The sequence below is a fragment of the Vombatus ursinus genome, unplaced genomic scaffold (assembly GCF_900497805.2).
Source record: "Vombatus ursinus unplaced genomic scaffold, bare-nosed wombat genome assembly UNPS02014799.1, whole genome shotgun sequence".
In the NCBI taxonomy this organism is placed as follows: domain Eukaryota; kingdom Metazoa; phylum Chordata; class Mammalia; order Diprotodontia; family Vombatidae; genus Vombatus; species Vombatus ursinus.
Genome location: NW_020954577.1, coordinates 52,771,757 through 52,799,588, shown reverse-complemented (window position 1 = coordinate 52,799,588; position 27,832 = coordinate 52,771,757). Strand labels below are relative to the sequence as shown.

Genomic DNA, 27,832 nt, shown 5'->3' with positions numbered 1-27,832 from the left:
ATGGAAAATTTCTGCCCTGCTGTAGGTCAGCAACTGTCTGTAACTTGTAGTCTTAGAGGGCTGTGTGGGAGACCAAGAGGTTAAGTGGCTTGCCCGGGGGTCACCCAGCCAGTCTAGTACATGTCAGAGGCACGGCTCAATTGAGGAAGCCTTTCAGACTCAAGGCTACTTCTTTTTTGCATGTTCACATCAATACAGAAAAAAGAATCTTCTTAGCTGATGCTGTTAAGATGACATATTCCCTGAACTAGGGGTTGTAATTAATCAACTTCTTTAGTTAATCAAAGAAAGCTTGCAAAAGGGAAATTAGGAAGACCAGTGTGGGAATTCCACTCTTTCTAGTCACTCACTCAAACCTCTTCTATGTTCCATTCCAGTGAATTTTTTCCCCATCCCCAAATGAAAACCCAGACTGGTTGGTATTGAAAAGTGTTTGGAATTTCCTAGGATTCCTTACTCTTTTAAAAAAAAAAAAAAAACAAACAAACACAATGGCACTGCATAGTTTATTGCTTCTAAGTAACATATTTCAAGGAAAGATTATATTAATTGAAAATGACTGGCCATTCATTGATGTCAAGAATGCAGAGTTGAATAGCCTTGAATATAGAATTTAAGATTTAAGAGAACCTTTGAAAAATAGAAAAATATCCTTTTTGCTCCTCTTTGATAAGAGCAACAATAAAGAATAATCCGTGACCATGTCCCAATTAGGCCCTGGGTACCATGAGATGGCTCTATTCTTCAGGATGAGAGTCTTTGCTTACAATCTCTACAATTAGATGTGCGACTTAATTAGCGCACATTTAGGGACCCTCATTACTCATTTAGTTTTATAAATAGACTTAAGTCTTCTGGCTAATGAGGCCCAGCGACAGTATCGGGCTCTGAGTTGGAAGTCAGAGGAGAGCTTGGCCATTTGTTATTTTTAGTGGGATAATGATCTTGGAAGATGGGCCAGGAAGAATGCGGGGGCCATTGTGACCCTCCTCCCGTTCCACAGTCCAGATTTCAAGTCTAGCTCAACTAACTAGTTCTAAAACCAGGCTCCTGTCAGGAATTTCATACATGCAAAAGAGTCCTTGTGATTTTTTTTTTTTAAACGAAACTTCTCATGAAAAAACCATCAGTTGGATTTGAATGGGCTGGTGATTTGAGAACCAATCAGTAGATAAGTGCCACATTAGGTAATTAGCCTAAGCCCAGACAGAATTATAGGTTTTCAACTGCCCTTCTATCTTTATAATGGATTGGGGGTTGGGGGGGGAAGACCCTACTGTCAGCTCCCATCTCCCTCCATTCTCCCCCCTCCCATATGGATTCTGACCCATTCCTTTCTGTGTGTAGGCACTGCCTCATCTCTGGATTCTTATGTGTACAACTGGACTGTGTGGACTGAGGAGAGAGATTGGGGACAGTGCCCAAACAGAAGTACCCATCATGTGTTTCCAGATGGGAAGCCCTTTCCTTGCCATCCTGGATGGAAAAGGAAGAACTTTGTTTACATCTTTCATACACTTGGTTGGTATTTTGTCAGATCTTTTCCTTTCTATTCCCTTAGCTAGATCTAGGGGAAATCAGGAAGACCTGGGTTCAGACATTTGCTATTGGATAACCCCCAACAAGTCATTTCACTTTTTTGAGTCTCAATTTCCCCCTCTGTGAATCAGGCCACTAAGGTCCCTCCTAACTCTCAGTCTAGGATGTTAGAACAACTGTTCCATCCTTTGTATGAACTGTGCATGGCGGCTCTCATTAGTACCTACCGAACAAGATGATTGTGAGGCATAACAACTGACATAATCCTCAGCTCATAGACCGAGAGCCAGAAGGCTCTTTATAGAGAATGCTGAGTTCCACCCTCTCGTTTTACAGAGGAGAATGTAAGGTGCTTTGCAAACTTTAAAATATTCTACAAATGTTTATTGTTGTGGTGGTGGTGGTGGTGGTGGGTAGGCATTTTGACATTCTTATTCTCTGCTTGTAAGAATTTAAGAATTGTTTGCATCAAGAGATCCCAATGGCAGCTCTATTAAATTCCCTCAGCTTTGGAAGGAAGAGTGGAACGTGCGAGTTAGAGCCTCAGCTCTGTTGGTGATGAGCTGTGTGGCCATGACCTGTGACTTTGAGTCTATGGGCTATGGTTCCCTTATGTGTAAGACAATGGGGTTGGGCCAGGTCATCTGCAAAATCCCTTCCCGAGTTAACATTCCCCACCTCTGACTGGCCTGTCCGCCCTCACATCCCATTCAGGACTGCTCTGTGCGGTTTGAGGGCATTCTCCTGCCCTTTGGAGATTTCACTCAGGGTTGGTCCTCTTTCCTTTGGCTGCCATCATCAACAACAATTATACAGTAACTATGTTATGGGTGAAGGAGAGTTTTCTTTTTTGTCTCGTCTTGGTTATAGAGTCTTTATTTTCAACATGGAATCTGTCCTCATGAGATTTACGCGTTCAGTTCCATTCGAATCAATAGGCATTTTTTTTCTCCATAGCCTCCTCCAATGGAGATCCTGGGATCTCATTTGATTCCCCCCCATCCACCCATCCCACAGGGTTATCCCTCCTCACTCACAAAGACAGACAGAATGGAAAGAGCCTGGGATTTGGAATAAGAAGGTTCCAATGTCAGGTTCAGTCACTTAATGTCTCTGTCCTTAACCTTGATGCATTCTTGGGAGGGGCCAATTAGGATGTATACTGAGCTCTTTGTAACTGGAAAGCCCTTTTGAAAATGAGCGATTATTAAGACTAGTCTCATAAAAGCCATGGATAAGTTAGAGACTGCCTGTATTATCCCATAATCCACTTCTCATTTTGTCCAAACCCAGGGAGACTCACCAAGAAATCCGTGGTTCATTTTGCTGTTCAGTCATTTCGTCATGTCTGACTCTTCATGACCCCATTTAGGCTTTCCTGGAGTGGTTGGCCATTTCCTTCAGCTCATTTTACAAATGAGGAAACTGAGGCAAACAGGGTGAAGTGACTTGCTCAGAGTCACACAGCTAATAAGCACCTGAGGCCAGATTTGAACTCAGGAAGATGAGTCTTCCTGACCTCGGGCCCAGCGCTCTATCTCCTGTGCCACCTCATTGAGTCTTTAATGTGAAAACAAACGAGTATGGGACAGCCTCTTGCTGTGATAGTCAAAGACACATTCTTCCCACCCACCCACCCACCTCCAATAAATAGTATGACTGCCTTTTTGTTTTGACACCATAGTCCTCCCTAGAGTCTCCTCTCTGTCCCTTGGAACAAAGAAAAACAATTAGACAAAAACACCGACTCCTGTTACCGGGTCTGACAATGTGTTGCAACCTTGAGCCCTAGTAGTTCTCCACCTTTCTGCAAAAAGGAGGGCTGTATAATGACAGCTAACATTGATCTGTGGTGCTTGAAGGTTTGAGAAGCAATTTGTAAATGCTACCTCATTTGATACTCACAACAACCCTGGGAGGTAGGTGCTGTTGTTATCCTATTTTACAGATGAGGAAACTGAGGCCAAAAAAAAAGAGGTTAAGTGATTTGCTCGGGGTTACACAGCTAGCAAATGTCTGAGGCCAGATCTGAACCCAGGTCTTCTTTGACTTCTAGGTCCAGCACTCTACTATGCCACTTCATTCTGTTTCACTGGGGCAAGTAGGAAGCTCAGAGAATAGAGAGCACTGAGCCTGGAGTCAGACGGACCACAGTTCAAATTCGACCCCAGACACTTAGAAGCTGTGTGACCTTGGCAAGTCATGTAACTTCTCTCTGCCTCAGTTTCCTCATCTGTAAAATAGGAAACCTCCCAGGGTTGTTGTGAGGATCAAATGAGATAACTGCACAGTGCCCGACATAGTAGGTGCTATATAAGTGTTAGTTATTATTACTATTAGTTTTTCAACTACTCAGAGTTGGCTCCTTTTTTAGTAATTTTTTCTTTTTCCACCATCGTTCATTTTCCCCTGCTTACTCTATTCTGCATCAGTCTGTACAAATCTCCCCACATTTCTCTGAATTCCTGATATTTCTCATTTCTTCATGCACCATAGTTTCTTATAATAGTTCTTTCAACCATTTTCCAATCAATTTCTTTTCTTAGCCTCAGTGCTTAGTGTAGTGTCTGGCACATACTAGGTGTTTAGTAACTGCTTGTTGAAGAGAATTGATTATCAGCTACTTTGTTTACAATTTTTTGTTACCACGGAAAGTTCTGGTATGGATATTTTGGTATACGTATGTTAGATCTTTGTTTCTGTCTTTGACCTCCTTGAGCTATGCGCCCTCTAGTTAGATTGCTGGATCGAAAGGTATGAACAATTTAGTGATTTTTCTTGCATAATCGTAAATTGATATCTAGAACCGTCAGGCAAATTCACAGCTCCATTACAAGCATATCTGTGTTCCTGCAGCCCCTTCAGCACTGACTGCTCCCATCTTGTGTTATCTTTGTTAATTCATAAGGTGCCAGGTGAAACCTCAGAGCTATTCTAATTTGCATTCTCTCATCTGTGACATGGAGCATATTTTCCTATGGTCACTTACAGTTTGCAATTCTTCTTTTGAAAATTGTTCATACCTTTTGACTACTTACTTATCTATTGGGAAACGGCTTTTGGACTTTTTTTCTTTCATCAATTTTCTGTGTATATTAGATGTGAGACTTTTGTTAGTAATGTTTGATGAAAAAAATTTCCACCCCACTTTTTCTCTTCTTATTCAGTCTTCAGTCATTTTGTTCAGAAAAAGCTTCTTAAATTTTATGTAACCAAAATTGTCTGCTTTGTCTTCTGTGACCACTTCTATGCCTTATTTGGTTAAGAATTCTTCCTCCACCTATGGATGTGAAAAGTAGTTCCTTCCATTTTCCTCATTTTTAAAAATGTTCCCTTTTGTGTTTAATCTGCATCTTTATTTGGAATTTATTGTGGCATATGATGTAAGATTCTGGCCTAAATCTATTGATGCCAAACTGTTATCCAGTTTTCCCAGAAGTGCTTGTAAAACAGGGAGTCTTTCCTCCAGTAATTTATGTTTCTGGGTTTAGAAAATACTGGGTTATTATTTTCATTTCCTCTCTTCCACTGTTACCACCCAAGTGGTGACCCTGTGCTCTAGGTCCATTGCATTTCTCATTTAGGCCTTAATTTTTAATTTAAAATTTTTTAATTTAAATTTTTAATTTTTAAATAAATTAATTTTTAAATAAATTCTCCTTTTTGGGCCAATGAGATGACTTTTATTCAAGTCTGGAGTCTGATAAAACTGTGTCACTGTTTGTTTGGGTAGCAGTCTGGAAGGAAATTGTTTTTGCTGAATTGTATACGTATGGATTTAAGTGGCGTCCTATCTGAAATGGAAAGCCTGGAGTTGCATTCTTGTTTCTAAGAATCTATCAGTAGCAAGGAACAGAACCAGAAGCTGTGAGTAAAGTGGTGAAGAAGTAACGACAGGTTTAACTAACTCCATAACAGTTAGAATTACCCCAAAGCGGAGTAGGCTGCCATTGTAAGCAGTGAACTCCCCCGCCTTGGAAGTCTTCAAGCACAGTCTAACTAACGACCTGTTGCGTTTGCTATTGTGGGATTCTTTTGGGGGGTCTGGGTTGGACTATATGTTTGAGGTGCCTTCTAACCCCTTTAGCCATTCTTTCAGAACCAGACCTCCTATAATTGGTAACTACAATTTGCCTTTTCTCACAGGCCAGTATTTCCCAAAACTGGGACGATCTTCAGCTATAGTTTCTATAAACACAGCCAGCATGACTCTTGGTCCCCAACTTATGGAAGTGACTGTGTACAGAAGAGGACACAGAACCTATGTCCCAGTTGCATCTACCAGGGATGTCTATATGGTCACAGGTAAGTGACTTACCTGTGAATACGCTAAGAAATTTGGAGCTTACAAATAAGAAACCAAATAGTCTGAGCAATGTGGATTTGGGGGTAGGTTATGGCACCGTTGGGTGATTTAGAGGTGTTTTCTCCATTTTAACCCTAATTGCAGAGTGTTTTCCCCAGGTTTTAAGAGTGCCATATGTGATTTCATTCATTGTTCCATTCAACAACGATGTATCCTAGGTGCCTAGCATCAGTGGCCAGGCTGAGGAGAGAGATCAAGAGCTAACTTGCCCCTTATAGAATTTACAACTACATAGGGGCCATATGTCACATACAAGTAAGTGTTCAATACAAGAGGACTGTAGTATAGAATTTAGTAGAATGGAATGAAACAGAATAGGCTAAAGAGAACCAAATTCCTGTTTGGTGTCAGAGGAAAAGATTGTTTCTGACTTGGGCAATCAGGGAAGGCTCCCAGGAATGAGATGGCATTTTATCTGTGCCTTGAAGCCTAGGAAGGATTTCAACAGGGACCCATAAGTGGCAGGGATGGAAGGAGGTCATGTGAGACATGGGTCAATGGTGTGATTCCAGACTGAGAAGGAAGATTATTGTTCGGTCATTTTTCTGTCATGTCTGACTCTTCATGACTCCATTTAGCTTGGCAGAGCTACTGGAGTGGTTTGCCCTTTTCTTGTCTAGCTCATTTTACGAATGAGGAAACTGAGGCAAACAGGGTGAAGTGACTTGTCCAGGGTCACATAGCTAGTAAGTGTCTGAGGCTAGATTTGAACACGGGAAAATGAGTCTTTCTGAACTTTGGGGCTGATGCTCTGTCCACTGCACCACCGAGCTCCCCAAAGAAGGAAAACACGGGAGGCATTTTAGTTTCTAGGGAAACTCTAGCAAATAGGAAATCCAGTATACTTTTTATGTTTCATACATTAATTTTTATTGCCTTAGAGCTTAAAGACTATTACTTTAAGCCAAATCAACATGTTTTTATTCGCTTACTTTTGTGTATTGGGGGGCGGGTCTTACAGATGAAATCCCTGTATTTGTGAATATGTCCCAGAAGAACGATCGCAATTCTTCTGATGACGTCTTCATCAAGGACCTTCCTGTTGTGTTTGACGTCCACCTCCATGACCCCAGCCACTTCCTGAACACCTCCACAATCCGCTACAAGTGGGAGTTTGGAGACAACAGCGGCCTTTTCCTTTCCGACAGTCCTGTTTTCAATCATACTTACACACTCAATGGAAGCTTCATTCTTAACCTGACTGTCCAAGCTGCTGCCCCTGGACCGTGTCCTAGGCCTTCACCCGCTCCCCCAGAGCCTACCTCTCCTCACTTTATAGGTAAGCACAAAGCAGGTAAGCATTTCATAATGCACCATTGTGGATGTCTTCTCCCACAGTGGAGAAAGACATTTTGATTCCAGTGATATTTTTAGATTGCTGATTTAAAGCAGTGGCTAGAGATAATGCAATTATCCTGTAACAGCACCTATTTTAAAAAAAAAATCATTAATCACCACTGCAGGGTTAGGAAGAATGAAAGGGATCATTCATGCTGCTTGTTACATGGGGAAAAGGGTAAAGGTTCAAAGAAGCTTGGTAGGCTGAGCTGTAGGGCTCCTGATGATCACAGGGTCTTGGCATTAGAAAGGCTGCAGCCATCGCATCCCCCCAGAACAAATCTCTATAAAGCATTGGCAAATGTTTGTATAGCCTTTGCTTGGAGAGCTCCGGTTAGAGGGACTCTCTTCCTGTTTTCTCCCTGGTGAAGCTTCGCTGGGTAGGGAGGTCTGTGTTAGGTTTATCACATTCCACTTGGGACAAAAATTCTAATGATTCAACAAAGCTCTCTGACTCATTAGCTTTAGTCACCATAGATTTAGAGCTGGAAGGAACCTTGGAGGAAATCATCCACCCCCCTCATTTTACAGGTGAGGAAACTGAGGCTAAGAGAGGTTAAGGAACTTACCCAGGGTCACTCAGCTAGTAAGTATCTGCTGCAGGATTTAAACTCAGAGCTTCCTGACTCCAAGAGGAGCACTCTATCCACTGAGGTGCCACATAGCTGCTCTCCTAGCCCTTCCTATATCAATCAATCAATCAACCAACATCAATAAACATTTATTAAGTGCCTACGATGTGCCAAGCACCGTGCTAAGTGCCATTTCTACTTCTCTCCTCATTCTCCTAAGTTAGGAGAACTCTAGTCTTTGCTCCTGGTAACCACACAAGCCCCTACAAAACTCAAACCAAGACAACAAACATACCCCACCTTACCGAACTTATTGTTTATTATTATCAATACCTAGGCACCCCCTACACAAATGGCTGTGCCACAAAACACAAGACAGAGCCACAAGAGAGCTCCTGGATGCTGTTGTCTGAGTTCTGAGAGGGCAAAGAGCACCCCTGACTGAGGGCAAGTAGTGGATGGTTTCAAAGAGGTGACATCTGTAATCTGGGTGGGATGTCAGCAGGTGGAGATATGGCTGAGGGGAGGGACTGGTGAAGGAAGGACATTCCAAGAATATGGAAGATCATAAACAAAGGTCTGATAGGTAAGAATGCTCAACCCACGCATCAAAGAGAGCGAGTAACCAATTGCCTGGTAGGTGAGGTGAGGCTAGTGAGAAGGGACAGGGCCAGGTCAGGGAAGGCCTGGAAAGAGGGGCCAAGGCACCCGGACTTGATCCAGTAGCTAATGAGCAGCCATCGAAGGGTTTTGAAGAAAGAGGTGCAATGATCATAAAAGGAAAATGAATCCACAGAGATGTGGTGTGTGGATGAGAGGCAGGAGGAGTCTGGGAGGAGGGAAGACCTTTTAGGAGATGAGGCAGCCAGGCAGTCAGCAAGGAGAGCTGGGCCAAGGTGGACTACTTGTGCTTTAGGAGAGATCTGAAAGTGTTTTTGAATGTGGTCCAGCCCTATGATGTCGTCAGCTGGGGGAACTCTCATTACCTCCAACTGATCATTTTAGAAAGTTGCCTGGAACACTGACTTGCTAGTAGGTGTCAGAAGCCACATTGGAACCCAGGCTTCCTGTCTGGAAAGCCATTACCCCTGCTGCCTCTGCATTTCAGGTATATGGATATCAAAATGACATTTTTAAGAAAATCTGTAATTCAGATTTTGCCTAGGAAAGGCCTTTCTCTCCTCCCCATTAGTCTAGCTTGGCCTTACTCCTTGCTAAAACTCCACATGCATTCTGGGTTGAGAATTCCATTGGGACGATTCTGGTCCTCTGCATTTAAATAATAACAGATTCATCATATGATGGCCATTCTTCGAGTCTGATTATGGGCAAGGTCAGTCCATTACTGAAGAGAGAAATTATTGAAGGTGTATAGTCCAGTAAACACAGACTTGGGCTCATAATCATAGGTCGAGAGCTGGAAGAAACAGTAGAGATCACCTAGTCAAACCCTCTCATTTTAAAGTTGGGGAAACTGAGTCTCAGAGCAGTCAAGTGACTCATCCAACATTACACATACGGTAAGTGATAGAAGCAGGATTTGAATCCAGCCCCTCTGATTGCACTGTGTGCACTGGTTGTTGAAAGGGGCAGTGCAGAAAACTTTGAGCTCTTTCTCTTCTTTATCAATATAAGAAAGTTGAGTCTGGAAAACAAAACTCAGGAGTAACCCCATTAAAGAAGCAACTGCTGAGACAGTTGGGATTCAGAGGCATAGGATGATGGCGTCCTATGGGAGCTGTCACGCTCACCTTTTTGACTGACATGAGCATGTCTAGAAAAGTGGCCTTCATGAGACTTGGTTTGATTGATGTCTCATTTTCTAATGGCAAGAAAACCATTTTCCTCATGTTATGATGAACGTGGGCATGCTGCATTTCTGCTCTCACGACATTCTCTGCTTAAAGGGCATATTTCAATCAAGGGTATAAACTTGGGGAGTCTTCAAGGGCTTCGTGGGAGGGCAAGGAAAAGAGAAGAAGAAAGCAGCTTTTGATCTCTGAAATTCTCAGCTACTCTGTTCTAAGAGCCTTAATCCTGGCCTGATGGCTAGGATAATACCTGTGAGGGGAACTGCCTGCTAAAATTTATGAGCTTTCTACTGGAATTGAAATGATGGAATCATTCCTAAAGGTGGAACCTCATAGCTTTTGTTACATGGTTTTTAAAGAAATGTTACTTTGAGATTCCAAATAGATGGTGCTTATTTACTGCAGTAAAATATTTCTATTTTAAATGACATGCTTTCAATGTGTGTTTATTCAGTGGATAGTCATTAGACATCTCTGATGCATGAGGCTCCGTGCTAAGCACCATGACCCAGCCAGACCTGCCCCGGCTCCCCATTTCCCGAAATTTCTCAGCATCGTCCCTTGCTTTTTTCTTTTTAAATGCTTTATTGATACATTTGTCTCTCTTTTTTAGTATCACTTACTTCCCAACAACTCTTCTTCCCCCTCCCCCACCAGTTGAACCCTACCTATCTTTTCACAAGTAAGGACAGTTGAGAAAAAACAAAGCAACACATTGGCCATGCCTGACACTGCCCACCTCATCCACGTCTTTAGTGTACCACCTCTCGGCTGAAAGACAGAAAGAATGCTTTGCCATCCATCCTTGGAAGCCATCACTGGTCTTGGGCTCCTTCAGTCCATCAATCAACAAGCATTTAAGTGTATACTATGTGCCAGGCATTCAATCTGTCTTCCATCTTTCTATCTTCAATCTGGCCTTCTCCACTAGCTTCTTCCCATGTGCCTACAAATGTGCTCTTGTCTCCCCAATACTAAAAACGTCTTCTATCCCATCGAGTAACCATCCTAATATTCCCCCACACACACTCCGCTAAACTTCTTTTAAAAATTGTCTCCACCTCCCCCATGAATTTTTTTTTCACTGTGACTCATACTCTTTCCTCACCTTGCAATTTGGATTCTGTTCCAATAGTCTATAGAACTCCCCCTCTCTAAGATAGCAATAACTTCTTAATTGGCAATTCCGATGGGTTTTTTCAGTCTCCTTCCTTGACCCCTCTGCAGTATATAAAGCTGGCACCATCTCTTTCCTCTCCAGCCAGTTATGATTTCTTCTTTGACTTCAGAGATAGTTCTTATTCCTGATTCTTCTCCTAGCAGTCCTTTGCTCCTTATCTCCTCCTCAACCCCTGAAGGTGACTATTCCCTAAGGGGAATTGGCCCTCTATGCTTACTAAATTCTCTCTGGGTAATCTCATTCCCTGCCCAGCCATCAACCACTATGGCTATGGAAATGATTCTCAAATCTCCCTCTAACTTTGACCTTTCTTCTGAGCTCTACACCTTCACCTCAAAGTCAGCAGGAATTTTCTGCCAGGATTTCTCAGAAGGACCTCAAATTGAACATGCCCAAACCAAAATTTAATATCTTTCCTTCTCCACCTGTTCCTCTGCTCACCCAACCTCAACCTTTGAAACCTTAGTGATATCTTGGATTCTTTCACAGGATGACAGATTTAGTGTTCAAAGGGACCTCAGAGATTGTGTCAAACTCTCTCATTTTACAGTGCAAGAAACAGAAACCCAGGAAGCATTGGAGGCAGGACAGAGCACTGACCTCTCTGACCCAGGGTCAATGACCCTACCCTTGAACCATGCTGCATCCCTTAGCTTCATAAGAGGTTCAAAGCAATATGTCTAGAGGAGAGAAGGGTAACTTCTGCTCAGAGATCAGGAGAAAGAGAACAGAACCAAGAGTGGCAGAGCTGAGTTCAGATGACAATGCCCTTTACCCCACCCTAGCTCTGACTCTGGTCACAAGGGGTGGGGCAATTTGTTCCTTAAGCATAATAGGAAAGAAGAGAGAAGAGGAAAGTTTGTAGCTCAAGGGAACCTCTTCCTGCCTTCTTTTCCACTCTTCTCCCCCAGTTGGCATTAGAATGGGATTCCAAATGAGATATAATAGGCCTTGGATATCGTATGTCAACAACACTATTGTGAACTGATATTGGTTTAGGCAAAATAATTCAGGATATGTCTGTAGTCCACTTTGACTAGAGCCTGGGGTGAGTGAATACTAGGAGATAAGGCAAGAAAAATAAACTGGAGCCAAAATCCTGAAGGGCCCAAATACAGGGAAATGGAGTTTGGACTTGATTCAGGAGGCAATGGGGAGCCATTGACTGTTATTGAGCAAAGCAAGGACAGGATCAGAGTTGTGCTTTAGAAAGATTAATGCGCCGCTGTAGTGAGTGTAGATTTACATAATTTATGTAATTAAAATTTCCATATGACTTTGGCTATTGTGATACATTTAATTCATCAAAAAAAAAAAAAGTTGGCATTAGTTTCCTCTCTGGAGCTTTTACTCTCTCTTTCTAGCATTTCAAAAGGAGCCTTAAAATTTCACTATGAAAAGTTAGTAAACATCTGTGATCTCTGTAAATGAATCCAACACCAGACTGTTTTAGGGCTTTATTTATGAACACGACAGTCCCTTTACTGACCCAACCCAGATTTTGATACAGATCTGATCTTTTATCAGGATAGGGAATGCCTGGTATGGAAGTCCCAAGGGAACAGCTCATCTTTAACTTACAGTCTTTGAGAGCTGAATGCTTTCTGTAACCTTTAAGGCTGTTTCATGGGATTACCATTCTTGTGTCCTTGTGGTTGTTACTATTACTGGCTGGGGTACTGAGTGACTTGCCCCTGATCCTATAGCCATTATGTGCATGTCAGGGGCAGGACTTGCCCCAAGCTGGCCCTTTGGCCATAGCAGTGGCCACCTTGCAGACTCAGTGGGCTATGATGATTTTCCAGAGGGTCAAACCTAAACTCCCTACACATTGGTAGCATGACTACTGCAATTCCTCCTGCTAATATGTTTATAGTCCTCTGGGGCAGATAAAGTTCCAGGAATCACATCTCTGTGCCATGATAGAAGTTTCCAGGGAAAGTTTTTGGTTTTGTTTTGCTTTTTTTTTTTTAATGGGTATTTATGGTAGCTTTTGTGACTTTGGTCTTTATAATGTAGGACTGCCCATCTCCTTCTCAGCCCGATGCAATGGATAGAGTGCCGAACTTGGAGTCAGGAAGACCTCAGTTCAAATCCAGCCTCAAACACTTATTACCTGTATGCCCATAGGCAAGTCATTTAACTATTCTCAGCCTCAATGGCCCCATCCATAAAATGGGGATAATAGCACCTATAGTCAGGGTTGTTGTAAGGATCAAACTGAGACGATAATTGGAAAGTGCTTTGCAAACCTTTTGTTGTTGCTGTTTCAATCATGACCCCATTTGGGGTTTTCTCTCCAGACACTGGAATGGTCTGCCACTTCCTTCTCCAGCTCATTTTATAAGATGAGGAAACCGAGGCAAGCAGGGTGAAGTGATTTGCCCAGGGTCACACAGCTAGTAAGTGTCTGAGGCCAGATTTGAACTCATGAAGATGAGTCTTCCTGATTCCAAGCCCTCTGCTCTATCCACTATGGCGCCACCTCGCTGCCCTTGCAAACCTTAAAGTTGCTGTATATGTGCTTGCTATCGTATGCCTTTTAAATTCAAATCAATCCAATAAGTGATTATTAAGGGCCTACCACACACCAGACACTATGCTAGGCACTGGGGAGACAAAGACAAAAATGAAAAACAGTTCCTATCCTCAGGAAGTTACATTCTGCCACAGGGAAACATCTTGGATACAGATAAGTAATTACAAAGTAGTTTCAGAGCTGGGGCAGGCACTAGGTGGGTGAGGAGGGTGAGGGAGGAGAGATCAGGAGAGGCTCCTCTGGGAGGCAACACCAGGGTTGAGCCTTAAAAGGAGCTTAGGATGCTCAGAGGCAGAGGTGAGGAAGGAGTGTAGGTTAGGCATGGAACACCACTGGAAACTGAAGGAAAAAAGAAGGTTGAATATCTCTGCAGTCTCTCCCACTTTGTTAAATGACCTTGACTTAATGAGGGCTTCGTCTATGACAAATAAGACACTACTTCTTTTTAACGCCAACCAAAAGTGAATTTCCTAGAAATGATTCTGAATTCACGAAGGGGGGATAAAGGGCTTTTTGAAGTTACCCTACGAGTTTCGGAATCTAAGCTCTTCCATTATACACCACGTCCTCAGGAACCCAATCAGGTATTGGGATTGGTGTGTCTTGATACTTTAATACTTGAGTTTTTCCTTGATTACATCAATAAAGCCGGGAGCTCAAAAGAAACTTGTATTATACACCCAATGCATCAATTAGCAGGAATGTGGCTGTAGGGATTTGTGACCTGGATCAGGAGACTGGCTTTCAGCCTGGATTCTACTGTTCCCACCATTCCCTCACCTTGTTTCTTTGAGATGTCTCCCTTTTTTTGCTCTTGTATCCCCAGTGCCCAGCACCGTGCCAGACACTTAGCAGGAACTTAATAAATGCTTGGTGGTGGATTGATGGAACAAAATCTGGGGTTGTCTGCCTTCACCATTGGAAACCCATGGTGGGATCTCTTGGCATCACCACACACAGATTGTCTGCTCTTCCCATTCAATTCAATCCAAACTCCTAAAGCATTTGCAGTTCCATCTTGTTTTCAATGCTTTGCTGAAACATGACTTTAAAATGTTTTAAAAGTTCCTGTTGTTATACTATGGATCTCTCTTTTTCAATTCTCAGTAAGCACTGTAAACTCCTCTGATGGCGCCACCCCATTGCCTACTGATGCCAGCCTACAAGATCGGAGAAGGAGAGAGGCTCCTGATGAAAGCTGCCAGGTCACCAGATATGGCCATTTTGTGGCATCTCTCACAATTGTAGGTAAGCAACTGGAGCCAGTTGGGACATCCAACTCAAGCAGTGGGCATTTATTAACTGATCTACCCCATTCTCAGCATCATTCTAGGGGCTCATGGAGATCCAGAAGTCCCAGGTGTGATTGCTGCCCTCAGAGGACCCAAACTCTAGTCGGAAAGAGAAGATAAACCTGTCTCTCCTTACATGATTTTCCAAAAATTTATTTTGAACCTGGGTCTCCCTATCTCACCCAGGCTAGAAGTGTGGGGGCCACTCATGGGTCCGATTCCACTTCCCTCTACCACTCGACACAGAAGTTTGACCTGCTCCATTTCTGACCTGGGGAAGTTGTCCCTTCTTAGGCAACCTAGTGGCCCCCCTACTCCCGGGGCTCACCACCTTGGTGCCAGACGTAATTTGGACACTAGATTGGCGTTAGCCCTATTGAAGCTCAGATCTCCTGAGCTCAAGGGGATTCACCACCCTCAGCCTCCCAGGTAGCAGGTCCTTGACTCACCACCATGCCAAGCCCCATTTCCTCTGTATTGAAACGAGTTGAACAGACATCTCTAAGTATTGGCTTCAATCTTGCAGTATTTCCAAGATGGTTAGCTAAAGCTAGCAACTCTTCAGGCCACACAATACCAGGCCATTCACCTCAGCAAAATTGGGAAACACTTCCAGTTTGGCTGCTTTGGCTTCCTTCTACCTAACCCAATGCTCTCTCTTCTCTTCTGTATATTCCTGCTCCCCCCACCTCCCAAGGGGTCCTATATTAACCCCCAGTGGTATATATATATTTCAGTCGGGTACTCTTGAAAAATCAAAAAACCTCTAGACCACAAAGAAATGAATCTCCCATGTTGGCATTTCAAGCAGCTTGACAGGTGCCAGGAGATGTGTTTGGGGATGGGGGGTGTAGAGACAGAGGACGAAGCTTCCTGGCTGCCCCTGGCATCCCTCATACCATACAGGTATCTTCATACTCCATGGACTGGCTCTAACCATAGGAGGACACTACCTACTGAACCCTGAGTGCTGACTTGGGTGGGGGGCTATGTTAAAAGATTGGCTATTTAGTGTGACTGCCCCAGGCTTGACTCTCAGCAGCTCCTGGCTGGCCCCATGGGGCTCCCTGAAGCTGGTGGCAATGGGTCACATTAGCTTTCTCTGACCCTCCTGCCCAGAAGGGACTGACTGCTTTGACTCAGTCCACCATTGTTTCACTTGCTAGTTTTCACAAGTTCACACTTTATGTAAGAAAGGAAACGAAAACAAGCTAGAAGGGAAGTCAGCAGCTCCATGGATACAGAGCCACTGGGCAGAATCCAGGACTTTTGATTTTGGTTTGTTGATTTCTTAACGCTGGAGAGAATGAAGGCAGGAGAAGGCAGTCTTTGTTCTTATGTTCTGCCCTTCTGATTCACTGGGCTCCGTTCCTCTCTTTCCCTTGGCGGGCGTGCTCGGGCCTTGTTTCGTAAGAGGGAATCCTTGAAGTTAATATCATCCAGATGACAAATCTTCAGAAGTCGGTGTCACAGACCGAAGACTCCACAATCGACTTTGTCGTCACCTGCCAAGGGAAGTAAGTACAATATCGGAATTAGCCCCATCAGACACTAGCAGGCCCCCAGGCCTGGGCAGAAGGCGATTTGCAACACGCCTTCCATCCCCTAAACCAGAAGAGAATTGCCTTATTCACTGCAGACCCAGATAGAGCTGTCACTAGGACTCTTTCACACAGGGCCAAAAGAGTTGAATGGGGTAGCGAGCCGGGTATGGCACAAAGCACTGTCCCGGACAACAGCACCAACAGTTGTCGTGCCCTAGTTACAGCTCTGGAGAAAGAACAATGTTGGAATTTACAGAGTGTCCAAGGAGTTAGAGGACTAACGGGTTTGCTGACCTTGAAAAAGGCCCAATAAATGCAATGTTTGATTAAGTTACTAAAACTTTCAGAATGATTTCAGCTTATTGACATATACTGCCAAGAGATACAAAAGGTGTCAAAAAGCCACTTTTCCAATGACCTCACACTCTGCTGGGTGTAACTGTAGATAGGGGAGGGGATGGCAGGCCGCTGCACGGGCTCTGCATTAGGGGCAAGAAGTGGTACATTATAGAGTGCTGGGCCTGGAACAAGGCCTTCAGATCTGACACTTACTAGCTGTGGACCCTGGGCAAGTCACTTAATCTGTTTGCCTCAGTTTCCACCACTGAAAATAGGGATAATATGAGCACCTACCTCTCAGGGTTGTTGAAAGGATCAAATAAGATGATATTTGTAAAAAATTATTTAAAAACAAAGCATTTAACACAGTGCCTGGCAGTAGCAGGCATTTAATAAATGATCCCCTTTCCCCATGTGAGAACTTCATCGTATTTTATGTATACTTTGTTTTTGCTTCTTTGCACGCGTATCGCATCCCCTTACCTCCAGCAGAATGTAAGCACCTGAAGGGCAAGCCTGATGGCACGGTGCCTGGCACACAGCAGGTGTTTAATACATGCTTCCTCAACTGAAGCCTTTTAGGAATGGGCTGAGAAAGAGAACTACGTTGCTTTAGGGGGCTAAGGAGCCAGGGGCTAGGATTAGGCAGCAGGAACGTTGCTAAGATAAACATGCTGCTGATGGTTGGTTGTTTGTTAGATACTGGACTCCTCACCAGGGTCCAGTTCTGGGGCTTAGTCATCAGCCAAGAAAATCATGCTTGTCTTGAAGGTATGGCTTTGGATGCAGCTGAAGAATTGTCTAGGGGCCGCTAGGTGGCGCAGTGGATAGAGCACCGGCCCTGGAGTCAGGAGGATCTGAGTTCAAATCCGGCCTCAGACGCATAACACTCACTGGCTGTGTGACTCTGGGCAAGCACTTAACCCCAATTGCCTCCCCAGAAGAAAAAAAAGAATTGTCTAGCAGGCAGCTGCTGGGAGAGGGTGCCTCCGACTTTCACAGTGACTGTAACCAAAGCTCTAGAACTACTCCCAGCCCTCAACTCCTTTGGCAGATCAGAGGACAGCTGCCAGATGTATCCCTCAGAGTTCTAGGGTTGACCCTGAGGGGCTGGGCTTGTCTTTCTAAAACTAGAGCTTATGAGTCCCCACCAGCATGCCTCCCTCCATGATTAGCAGTTGACATCAATTAGGGGCAAGTCACGTAAGCCTGTTTGCCTCAGTTTCCTCATCTTGTAAAATGAGCCAGAGAAGGAAATGGCAAACTATTCCAGTGTCTTTGACAAGAAAACTCCAAACAGGGTCATGAAGAGTCAGACATAACTGAAATGACTGAACAACAGCATTCAATAAGTGAGCCTGATGTAATTAGCTTTTAGAAAGGAGTATTTACTAAGGTGATGTAGCAAGAAAAAAGCCTATGATATACCCTCCCACCAAGTAAATATAGTGTCCTAAGGAATGTGAGGTCAAGCTTAGAGAGTGAATAGAACAAGGGGCAATTCATAGCTTCTGGAAGCATGTTGTCCTGTGAGTGGTGTAGCTGGGCTACTTGTAGAACCTTGACTCTGCCTTTCCTCTTCCTAGCCAATCCATCCTTCTCTGCCAGTATAGACACTGCCTCCCACAGCTGTTAATATGGATGGAATGCCCAGGAAACGGCCAAGTCCTCTTCCTCTAAAGTTTCCTGGGTCCTTCTCTGGTCAAGGGGATAGAGGAAGGAACAGATACTGAGACCAAGATTCTCTCCTCACCCCCACCCCCAACTCCCAAGTGATTCCTTCTTAGGAATGGCTCTTTCCTCTCTCCCATCAGATGCTTTTGAACCTCTTGGTTTCTGAACTGGTCTGCTATTTTATTTATTTATTTTATTGTTTTATTTACTTACTTATTTATTTTTGGTGAGGCAATTGGGGTTAAGTGACTTGCCCAGAGTCACACAGCTAGTGAATGTTATGTGTCTGAGGCCGGATTTGAACTCAGGTCCTCCTGACTCCAGGGCCTGTGCTCCATCCACTGCGCCACCTAGCTGCCCCTGGTCTGCTATTTTATAGGAGACCTCTATGACTAAACTCTAAAAGCATGACCAAGCCCATCAAGCAGTCTGAACATACCTGCTGCATCGAGTTGAAATGCCTTTTGATTGATTAAGTGGTGTGTGGGCATTGGTCATACCTAGTTCTCCTTTTGATCTATTCATTTGAGATGTGTTCTTACCTGTCCAAGGTGTGGGGATCTGGGCCTCATACAGCTCTGACTATTACTCTCTCTACAATCTTGGAGAGGTGGTGAAGACAGTAGCTAACTCCTTCACGTGCAGGGATTCTTTGTCCTTGTACACGTTAAGAGATTCTTGTGGGATAACTCAATGAAATCGAGTGGTATTGCCGTCAGCACTACATCCTCCCTCCTGGAGGAAGGAGTGAGTCCAGCATTCACAGGGTTGGGTGAGAAGATTCGTTAAGTTATTCCAAAGTGCTTTCTATGGACTCAGGAAGAGGAATGGATGGATCCTTGATGCAAAGTCAGTTTCTCCCCTTTGCTCATCCGCTCATTGTACTTTAGAGGTGCTCCATACTCCAATGTTCAAATGTGTGAGCTCATCAATATAAGTATTCCCTACAGTAATGCAGCTCATCGCCTATACGGGCCACCCACCATTAACAAAGTATCTCTCTCTCCCTCTTTCCCATCCTCCCTACCCCTCCTCTGTCTTTTCCCCACCAACCTTCTTGCCATTTTCAGCACTCCTACTGATGTCTGTACAGTTATTTCTGACCCTACATGCCTGTGGCCCCAGAACACAGTCTGTGACCCTGTGGAAGTCAATGACCAGTGCTTGTTGACCATAAGGAGAGCCTTCAGTGAGGCTGGGATGTATTGTGTGAACCTCACTTTGGGTAATGAGGCCAGCCTGGCCCTTTACAAGTACACTGGTCTCTATCGACGGAAAAGGTAAGTAGTAACTTCTCAGACAAATGTTCATTGTTGGTTGTATCACAACAGTTGGGGTTGGGGTTAAAATCCTGGACTTGGGATTTTATCAGTGGGAGGAACTCCCCACGTAGAAACTTTCTCTGCTGATGCAGATCAGTAATTAATCAGTCACTTAAAGTTGTCTGAGGGCACTGAGAGATTAAGTGACTTGCCCAGGGTCACACAGCTGAGAGGTGACAGAGAGAGGACTTGAACACGCTCCCTCTAGACAACATGATACATGTGGAGAGATATCGTAGAATGAAACTGTATGGGGAGAGTTTGGGGTGGAGCGGGAGTACTATTGGGAAGTGAGAGTAGTGTTTTTTAAAGAGTGTCAATGAAAGTTATTTTTTTCTAAAAGAAATGTACACCCACATTTCCTTGAGCTATTTGGAGCTTTGTTTTCAGAGTTTAGTCAGCATCTCCCCCACAATTTCCCTCTCCCCCTTACACATTGGAAGATTTATTGAATGATGGTTAGTAAGGATTCCTAGGCTAGAATTAAAAGAAAATAACATGTCTATCTAGAACCCAGCTTAAAAGAGTGACCCCAGAAAATTGTGACTGGGGCCAAGTCGTCAGATGAAACTCCAGATGGTGACCTTAGACTAAATACTAATAGGCTATAATTATACAGTTAAGCCTCTCCTTGAATGTAGCCACATTTCCAGAGGTAACTTGAAAGGTCTGGGTGCTATAAATAATGACATTGGTTCATGCCTCTAAATAACCTAGGTAGCCTGGTGCCAGCGTCAGGCTGTATGTCCACTTAGAGGAGACAGCAGCATGGTCAAAAATTCAGAGTGGAGAAGAGCAGCTAAAAAAACCGAGTGGGCTCCTGGTTTCCTTATTAACTCACCCATATGCCCTCTATTTCACTTTCCCGTATTCTACCAAATAAAGAAACCAAACCCACAGTGCCAAACTCACTTGGCTACTCTTCAGGAACTCAGCAAGGAAAACCAAGCAGACAATTTTAAAACCAAATTATCGTATACTCTTACTTTCCATATAAACATGAAATGCCAACAGAACAAACAAGAAGGGATCCTTGATTGGGAATTGGACGTTTGTGTTAGGAGACTGTCCGTTTGGGCCCCTCTGCCGTTCCTCTACCATTGACTTTGTATTTTAGCTCATTTTATGGTAAAATTCTACTTCATCACCCCTGTTCAAAGGGCAAGTGCTGAACAGGGGAGTGGAGAGCAAAGATGGCCTCCTTTAATGCTCATGTCCTTGGTTCTGCTGCATTCTTTGAGCAGAGTTAGGTCACATCTATTCCTTTATGACTTCTCCTGATTCAAGGTTTCTCTCACCAGTCAATATACATACATACATACATACATATGTGTGTGATATATACACTATATATGTATATAGTATATAATATATGGTATATATATATCAAAATATGCTTTTTTATTAAAAAGGTTCAAAGCAAATTTAAAGCAAGGAAAAGAACTGCTTGAGCACTAACCATTATTTCACTGTTAAGAGACCTTGTGGTCGATACATTCCAGGAGAAATGGGAGTGGTTATTTCTAAAAGAAATTGGAGGAGAGAAAGGTTGGGGCAGGATGATTATAAAGATGCGAATTCATTTTATTTCAAACATCATTTATTAAATGCCTGCTGTATACCAGGCACTGGGCTGGGTATGAAAGCACCAAAGACCAAAATGAGACTGTTCCCAGCCTCGAGGAGGTTACCATCTCCCAAGCAATACACTACAAATGTAGATCATATGAGCTATTTTGTGGAGAGAAGGGCTACTAAGGACCCATCTGTTCAACCCACATTTTCCTGTGCCGGGCTCTGTGCTGGATCAGGAGATAACATGTGCCTTCCGTGGAAGAGCTCATTCCAAAGTTCTTTCTTTTCATCCCAAGCTCCAGGGTCACCTGCCAGAGTTGGAGCAGGCATCTTGATCTCCATCAGTGCCTTGACTGTATTCACTGTTCTTCTAACCTTCTTTGTGTACAAGTAAGTTTCTGCCTCCAATTCTTTGGGTATTTTCTGAGACGTTGTTTGAACAGGTTGCTGGTTCTCTACAAATGGTCTCTCTCTTCTATGCCCGGATAGTAGAGCAGGGAGCTGGCTTCCGGGCTTCCTTTCTGTGTTGAACAAAGCATTTTTCCCCTGGTGCAGTGGTAGGAGCTCTGGCTCCGGAGTTAGAGGATCTGAGCTCAAAGCCCACTTCAGACACTGCCCGAGGAAGTCTTTCTCTCCCCTGGACCCCAGCTTCCTCCACTGTAAAATGAAGGTATTGGACTGAGAAGCCTCAGAGACCCTTCCAGCTATCAATCTATAATTCTCTCCCCCCTCCCCATTCTAATGAAGTCTAATTGCTTAAACACTCCATTAATATTGCCAGGGGTTATTAAAAAAAATCCCCAATGAAATCAGTGGTTCAGGTTTTTAATAACAACTAACCTTGTTTTTTGATCTGGACCTAAGATTTCATTTGTATAGAGAAGTCCTGGTGTGGAAAGTCCCTCCAATGATGCAAATCAGCCACTCCTGTGTAACTTAGAGTCTTAGAGAGTTGTCTGGGGGCAGAGAGGGGGTAAGTGCCTTGTACAGAGTCACACAGCAGGTATGTCAGAGGCCCGATTTGAATTCAAGGCCAGTTCTCTGCCCACTGTGCTCTTCTTCCTTCTCTCAAAAACAAAACTTTGCTTATTTCATGCTGAATGTCTTAAGAGGTTTTTTACATTCATCTAAAGCTGTGCTAAGCTAGCACTTCTCTCACATGGCAGAGTGAAGAGGAAAGCTCCCACTGAACAAAATGTTCTTTCTACACCCTAGCAACTGGCTGGCCTTAGATCGAGGCTAGAGAGAATTGACTCTTTTCTTTCCTTCTTTTATTTATTTTTATTTAGTGCCTGTTGTATTTAATAAAAGAATGTAAGGGACTTTTTTTCAGACAGCAACATTTCATCAGTGAAGGTCTTTTCTGAGTAACTTTTGCAAACATTACTTGCAGGCGATACAAAGAATACAAGCCAATTGAAAGCTGCCCTGGGAAGGTGCTAAATAACAATGGACTAGATGTTTCTTTCCGTAAGGAGAAGGCTATGTTCTTCCCAGCAAACAATGAGAAGGACCTGCTGCTGACGACCAAGGCTGGGATTGTTTAGCGCTCCCAGCAAAGCTGTGTCTATAATGCACTCGGTAGAGTACTTTACATTGCAGCTGTCCTTGAGTGGATGACTGATAACTGTATAAGAAAAGGCATATTGTAAGTGGTATACACTTCTTGTAGGTATAATTTTTTTTAATATAGGTTAAAAGATATTTTAGAGGATTGAAGAGGGGGATTATACTGCAGGCAGCCTTGGTCAGATTCTATAACTAATAAAGCCACTTGACAACTTTTTCTTTCATTGTGATGTATGGTTCCCTAAGCGCTCCCAGTGTCCATCCCAGAGTAGACACCTCCCCAGGGAAGCCAACCTTCCTAATTTGAGTCTTACCTAGCTTAACGACAAGGTAATGTTTTAAGAAAAGAGACAGGGCTAGCGAGAGCTGCCAAATTCTCATGGTCTTCTATATTAGAATACCGCCAAAGCCAAATAAAGCCAACGAAATAAAAAGCCACGCGATAAATGCTGCTTCTAGGTGATTTTCTCAACACGCAGGGCCCTCACCCTGATTTTTAAAAAAATTACATATTCAAGCCCCTAGAAAAGGGATGAGTCCTCATATATACTTGCGGGAAAACTCCGACTAAATGAGGTTAGTGGTATTTCATGAGGCCGCAGCCAGGAAGGGAGCATGCTGCCTTGTCAGCCAGCAGTCAGAACACCTGAGGCCGAGAGGACTGAATAAACATACTCATGCCGTTCTCTCTACTACCTCCTGCTCTCCTAGACAATGGGTGTGAGTTTGCCCTGGCTGCCTGCCTCTTTTTAGGCCAATGCCCACAGACCCTATGCAGCGGGAGCTCATCTGTACCTTGAGAGCTGTAGATGACAGACAAATGAAGCAGTCAATGCCAACATTCCAGGACTGGTGTCCTTGACTTCACAGGGGGGAAAATGCCTTTTTGCACTGCTTTGCTTTTGTTTACATCAAGAATAAATTTGCAAAGAGACAAATTAAGGCTTGATGGGAGGGAAAACATGCTAGTAATTAGCACTGTCCACAAACAGAATGGTCTGCTTTAAGAAATTTTTGGTTCCTCTCACTGGAGCCTTCAGGCAGGAGCTAGATGACCCTTTGTAAGTTCTATGGTCAAGGGGATGTTTGTTCAGGCAGAGCTGACAGTCTGATGGCCTCTGGAGAGCCTTCTGTCCCTTTGATGATCTGTGATTAGGGTCCCTATCTCGCTCTTCTCTTCCCATGGCCTCCACTACCATCAAAAAGCTGCCTGTGTTGTCGATTTCTTTCCACACTGGTGGCTTCCCTGGGCATTCATTTTAACTTAATTTCTCTTTTAAAGAAATGTTGGGTCAAGATGGCATACAGTGTGCTTTACCCACAGATGGCCATGGGCCCCTTGGGCATTAAGGAATGTAGAAATTTGATTGGTCTCCCCTTTTTGAAGGAGAGACTGTGGCCCACAGATGCAGAATAAGGAATGGATGGTCAAACATGGTCAAAATGCTTTTGCCAAATCATATTTCTTTAGTCTAAGAGAGTCCTATAGTGGTGTGAGGAAAATGGAGGAAGGAGTTATTGAGAAGTAGCAGTGATGAAGAAAGAGAGAGAAAGAGGGAGAGAGAGAATCAGCAAAAGAAACCCCCAAAAAACCCCACTGATCATATGACTCAAACTAGGCTTGTGTAATATAAACAAACTCTTTTCTCTAAATTGGTTACCTGCTTTTTGTCTCCTTGGTGAGGGGATGAGCACAAACAGGAATTTGGTAAAATGGAAATTGTCTGTATCCTCTTGGAGAGAAAGGGTGGGTGCCAATGTTCTCGATAGCTCAGGGATACAGAGGCACAGCTGCTGAACTGTGCCGGTTCTGCAGTTGGGCAAAGTGTCCCACACTAGGTTATCAAATGACACCAGGTTGAGGGGCCTTACTCACTGAAGATCTGGCCCAATCTGTGGTACTTTTTTTATTTATGCTCTGGAAGAATGGTAGTTCAGCCTGCATTGGGTAGATGGCACTGTCATCCCGTTCACTTCGACAGGCAATCTCTCAGCATGAATTTGCTTTCAGTTCAACGATTTATTCTGAAATCTTGCCTCCAAAGTACATTTGATTTACAGTGGCAGGGATGGATTATGACATTGGCAGGCCCTAAACTATGTTGAGTGCATGAAGCCCCATGCCATTTTTAAGAAAGCATTTATTTTCACAGGAAGGATATTGAAAATATCAACAGGAAAGTCTTATATTTGGAGATATCCCCAGATGAAGTTGTAAAAATAGAATAATAATTTAGCTATAACACATGTCTTGCAATATGTCAGCTTGTGTTATGAAATAACCTTAAATTCACATTACAGGGGCTATGATTTCTGGACTGGTTGACTTTAGGGTGACAGGAACCCCTGAGCAGTGGATTATACAGACCAGACTACTTGATGGGAGCCCTGCATCTGTTTTATATATTATGCTCATTTAAAAAAATATTTATTTCATTTTTAATTTACAGAATAAAACAAGCATTCCTATAACATAGTATAATTTTTTAAATTATTGCACATGAAACGGCAAATCTAATATAATCAACGTGCTCATTTTTAACACTACAGATTGACATGTGGTTTTTTTTTCATAATTTTGAGAAAGCAAAGATGGTCAGGGAGATGACTTATTTTTAGAAGTCATGAAAGAGTAGTCAACCCCTGAGAGACTGGTGGCAACCCCATGTACTTATGGAAATACTCATTTCATATCACAATTACCCTCTTAATCTTTTTTTTTCCCTCAGCCTGACTACCCATCTGTTAATAATGACCAGTTACTGCGTAGTCAGACCCACAGGTTTTTGTCATTTTAAGATGAAAATATCAATAGTCAGAGAGAAAACTCTTCTCACATCTCCTTTATCAATACATTTTATGGAATCAGAAATAATGTAACTTATTTTTGTTGTTATTGTTAGCAGCCCCTAATTTCATGAAAACCATAACTTAGCTGATTTATGTTGACTTTCCTACAAGAATGAAAAAATAAATCAGAGTTCCACATTTCTGGGCCTCCGTTTCCTTATCTGTAAGATTAAGAAAGGGCTGGAATCAGTAATCCCTGTGGCCTCTTCCAGCTCTAAAACTCTTGTGTTTCTGGGAAATGATTCCCTATTCAATGAATCCAATTAGAATGTGCTTGTTGCTAAGGTTTCTAAACTCGTGCTCCTATTCCTCTGTATGGCCAGGGGGCACTGTGGTACAGCAGACGGTTGCTAGGTGCTCTGCATCTCTTAAGCTCTGGCAAAGTAATTGATACTGCAGATTTCCCAAGTGGTTTTACAGGATAAAGTTCAGTCACATTGCAGGTCTGCTAGCCCTTCACCTGTTACTGATATCAGACCTAACACCCATCCTGGCAGTGGATGGAACCCTGTGAAAATGGTACAAATGCACATGATAGAATACCACACTCAAGTACTCCCACGAGCAAGTGAATGCAGCCTCCACCCTGGAACATGAGCAGACCTGAACTGCAAATGGCAGGCTGTTCTGAAATCATTCTCAAGAGCCTGGGGTCGGCCTGGTTTCTGGGATTCTGGCGACGTCAAGACACAGTACCTCTCTCTGGAAGCAAACACAAGCCTCCTGCCAGTCTGCAGGCTCCAAACATATGCCATGACAAAAATCCCTCATTGCCCCTGCTATGTCTACATCCCCAAAAGTTGATAAACTCAGGGGGCTGTTGAAAGCACACTTCTCCCTAACACCACCAAGTCATCCTTACGAGGTTTGCATTTCACAAACATAATCAAAATTCTAGGGAGGGCATTGCTGCATATGCTGAGGAGCTGCACCATCTGCTCAATATTGCAATTTGGGAGAATTTTTTTCATATGCCGGGTTGTAGAATCACCTTGTGTGGGGAGTTAATGAGAAGTCTTTCCCATAGCACCTCTCGACTGGACCAAATAGAATTTTCAAAATGTCCCATGACAAAGTCTGAGCCTATGATATTGGGTCATTATGCATCTTAGAAACTGAAGGAGTCGCTTCCTGAAGTCATTTTTAAATTTGGCCACTTTTGTTCCAAACCTTTGTCCTCATTGTCCTTATTCTCCTACCAAAAAACCATTGGACTCTGTCCCTGGAGCCAGCCTGGGTCTGATAAGTGGCCTCTGCCTTACTTCGCTGGGAATAAGGCTTCCCTCTCACTTTCCGACAAGTACATCCACACAATGCCCCCTCACATGTTCGTGACCCTCTTTCAGCTCCCCTTTATGTGTTAACTTTCCCCTCCCCTTTGAATGTAAGCTTCTTGAGGGCAAAGATTGTCTTGCCTTCTTGTATCTCCAGAGTTAGTAGAGTATCTGGTGCAGAGCAAGCTCTTAATAATCACCATATCATTCATTTGTTCATAGTACCAGTGCTAAGTCCAAGTTGAAATCAACTCAACATTTATTAAGTACCTACTTTGTGTCAGGCACCATGCTAAACACTGGTAATGACAAAAAAAAAAGGCAAAAACAATCCTTGCCCTCAAGGAGCTCACGTTCTAATAGGGAAGAGAGATTTCCTACACATACTGATTGCATAAAATCCCTGAACATTGTAATCACTCAACTGTCCACACAGAGGAAAAAAGGTAAATGAATGCCTACTGTGCAGAATGTAATAATATTCTGGATTCTATTCTTGGATAGACAACCTGTAGGATAGATCCATTAATACTTATGTCTAGGACAGACACTGCGAACAGACAGGAAAAGTTCAGAATGGAAGAAGAAGATATAAATAGGGAGACTGTCTTTCAGAAATTACTGGATTCTTTTCATCATGTTAAACTTTCCCCAAGAATGAATGACTCCACCGAAATTCTTCTGGTGATGTTTCATGGCTGTGAGTCACAGAATCCTACACATTATTACTCACAACTACCTTTTGTGAACTCTACAATCCAGTCAAGATGGTATCTTAGACCAAAATGGTCTTCACAGGCAGTACTCCATTTGTCATCTCCCTGCTTTTTCACTGGCTGTCATCACCCAGAAGGCACTCCCTCCTCCTCTCCACACCTTACAATCCCTTGTTTCTTTGAAGACTCAGTTGAAAATGTGGAATGATGCAAACAAAGTGGCTAAAATGTTCATACCCTTTGACCTAGAGATTCCACCACTGGACTTTTACTCCAAGGAGGCCATTAGTAAGAAGAAAGTCCCCATCCATACATGCCAAAATATTTATAGC

At 43.3% G+C, this 27,832-nt stretch overlaps 1 protein-coding gene across 1 annotated transcript in view; it reads left to right on the top strand.

The window, feature by feature from the left end:
• Positions 1-22,879, top strand: part of LOC114050496 (transmembrane glycoprotein NMB-like) — a 32,228-nt gene extending 9,349 nt beyond the window's left edge. Inside the window, 9 exon segments of the mRNA XM_027872246.1 lie at positions 1,348-1,521; positions 5,686-5,844; positions 6,867-7,184; positions 14,453-14,593; positions 16,052-16,154; positions 19,265-19,442; positions 19,444-19,474; positions 21,388-21,481; positions 22,485-22,879. Of these exon segments, the coding sequence (XP_027728047.1) occupies positions 1,348-1,521; positions 5,686-5,844; positions 6,867-7,184; positions 14,453-14,593; positions 16,052-16,154; positions 19,265-19,442; positions 19,444-19,474; positions 21,388-21,481; positions 22,485-22,638 (1,352 nt within the window). The 3' untranslated portion in view covers positions 22,639-22,879.
• The last annotated feature ends 4,953 nt before the right edge of the window (positions 22,880-27,832 follow it).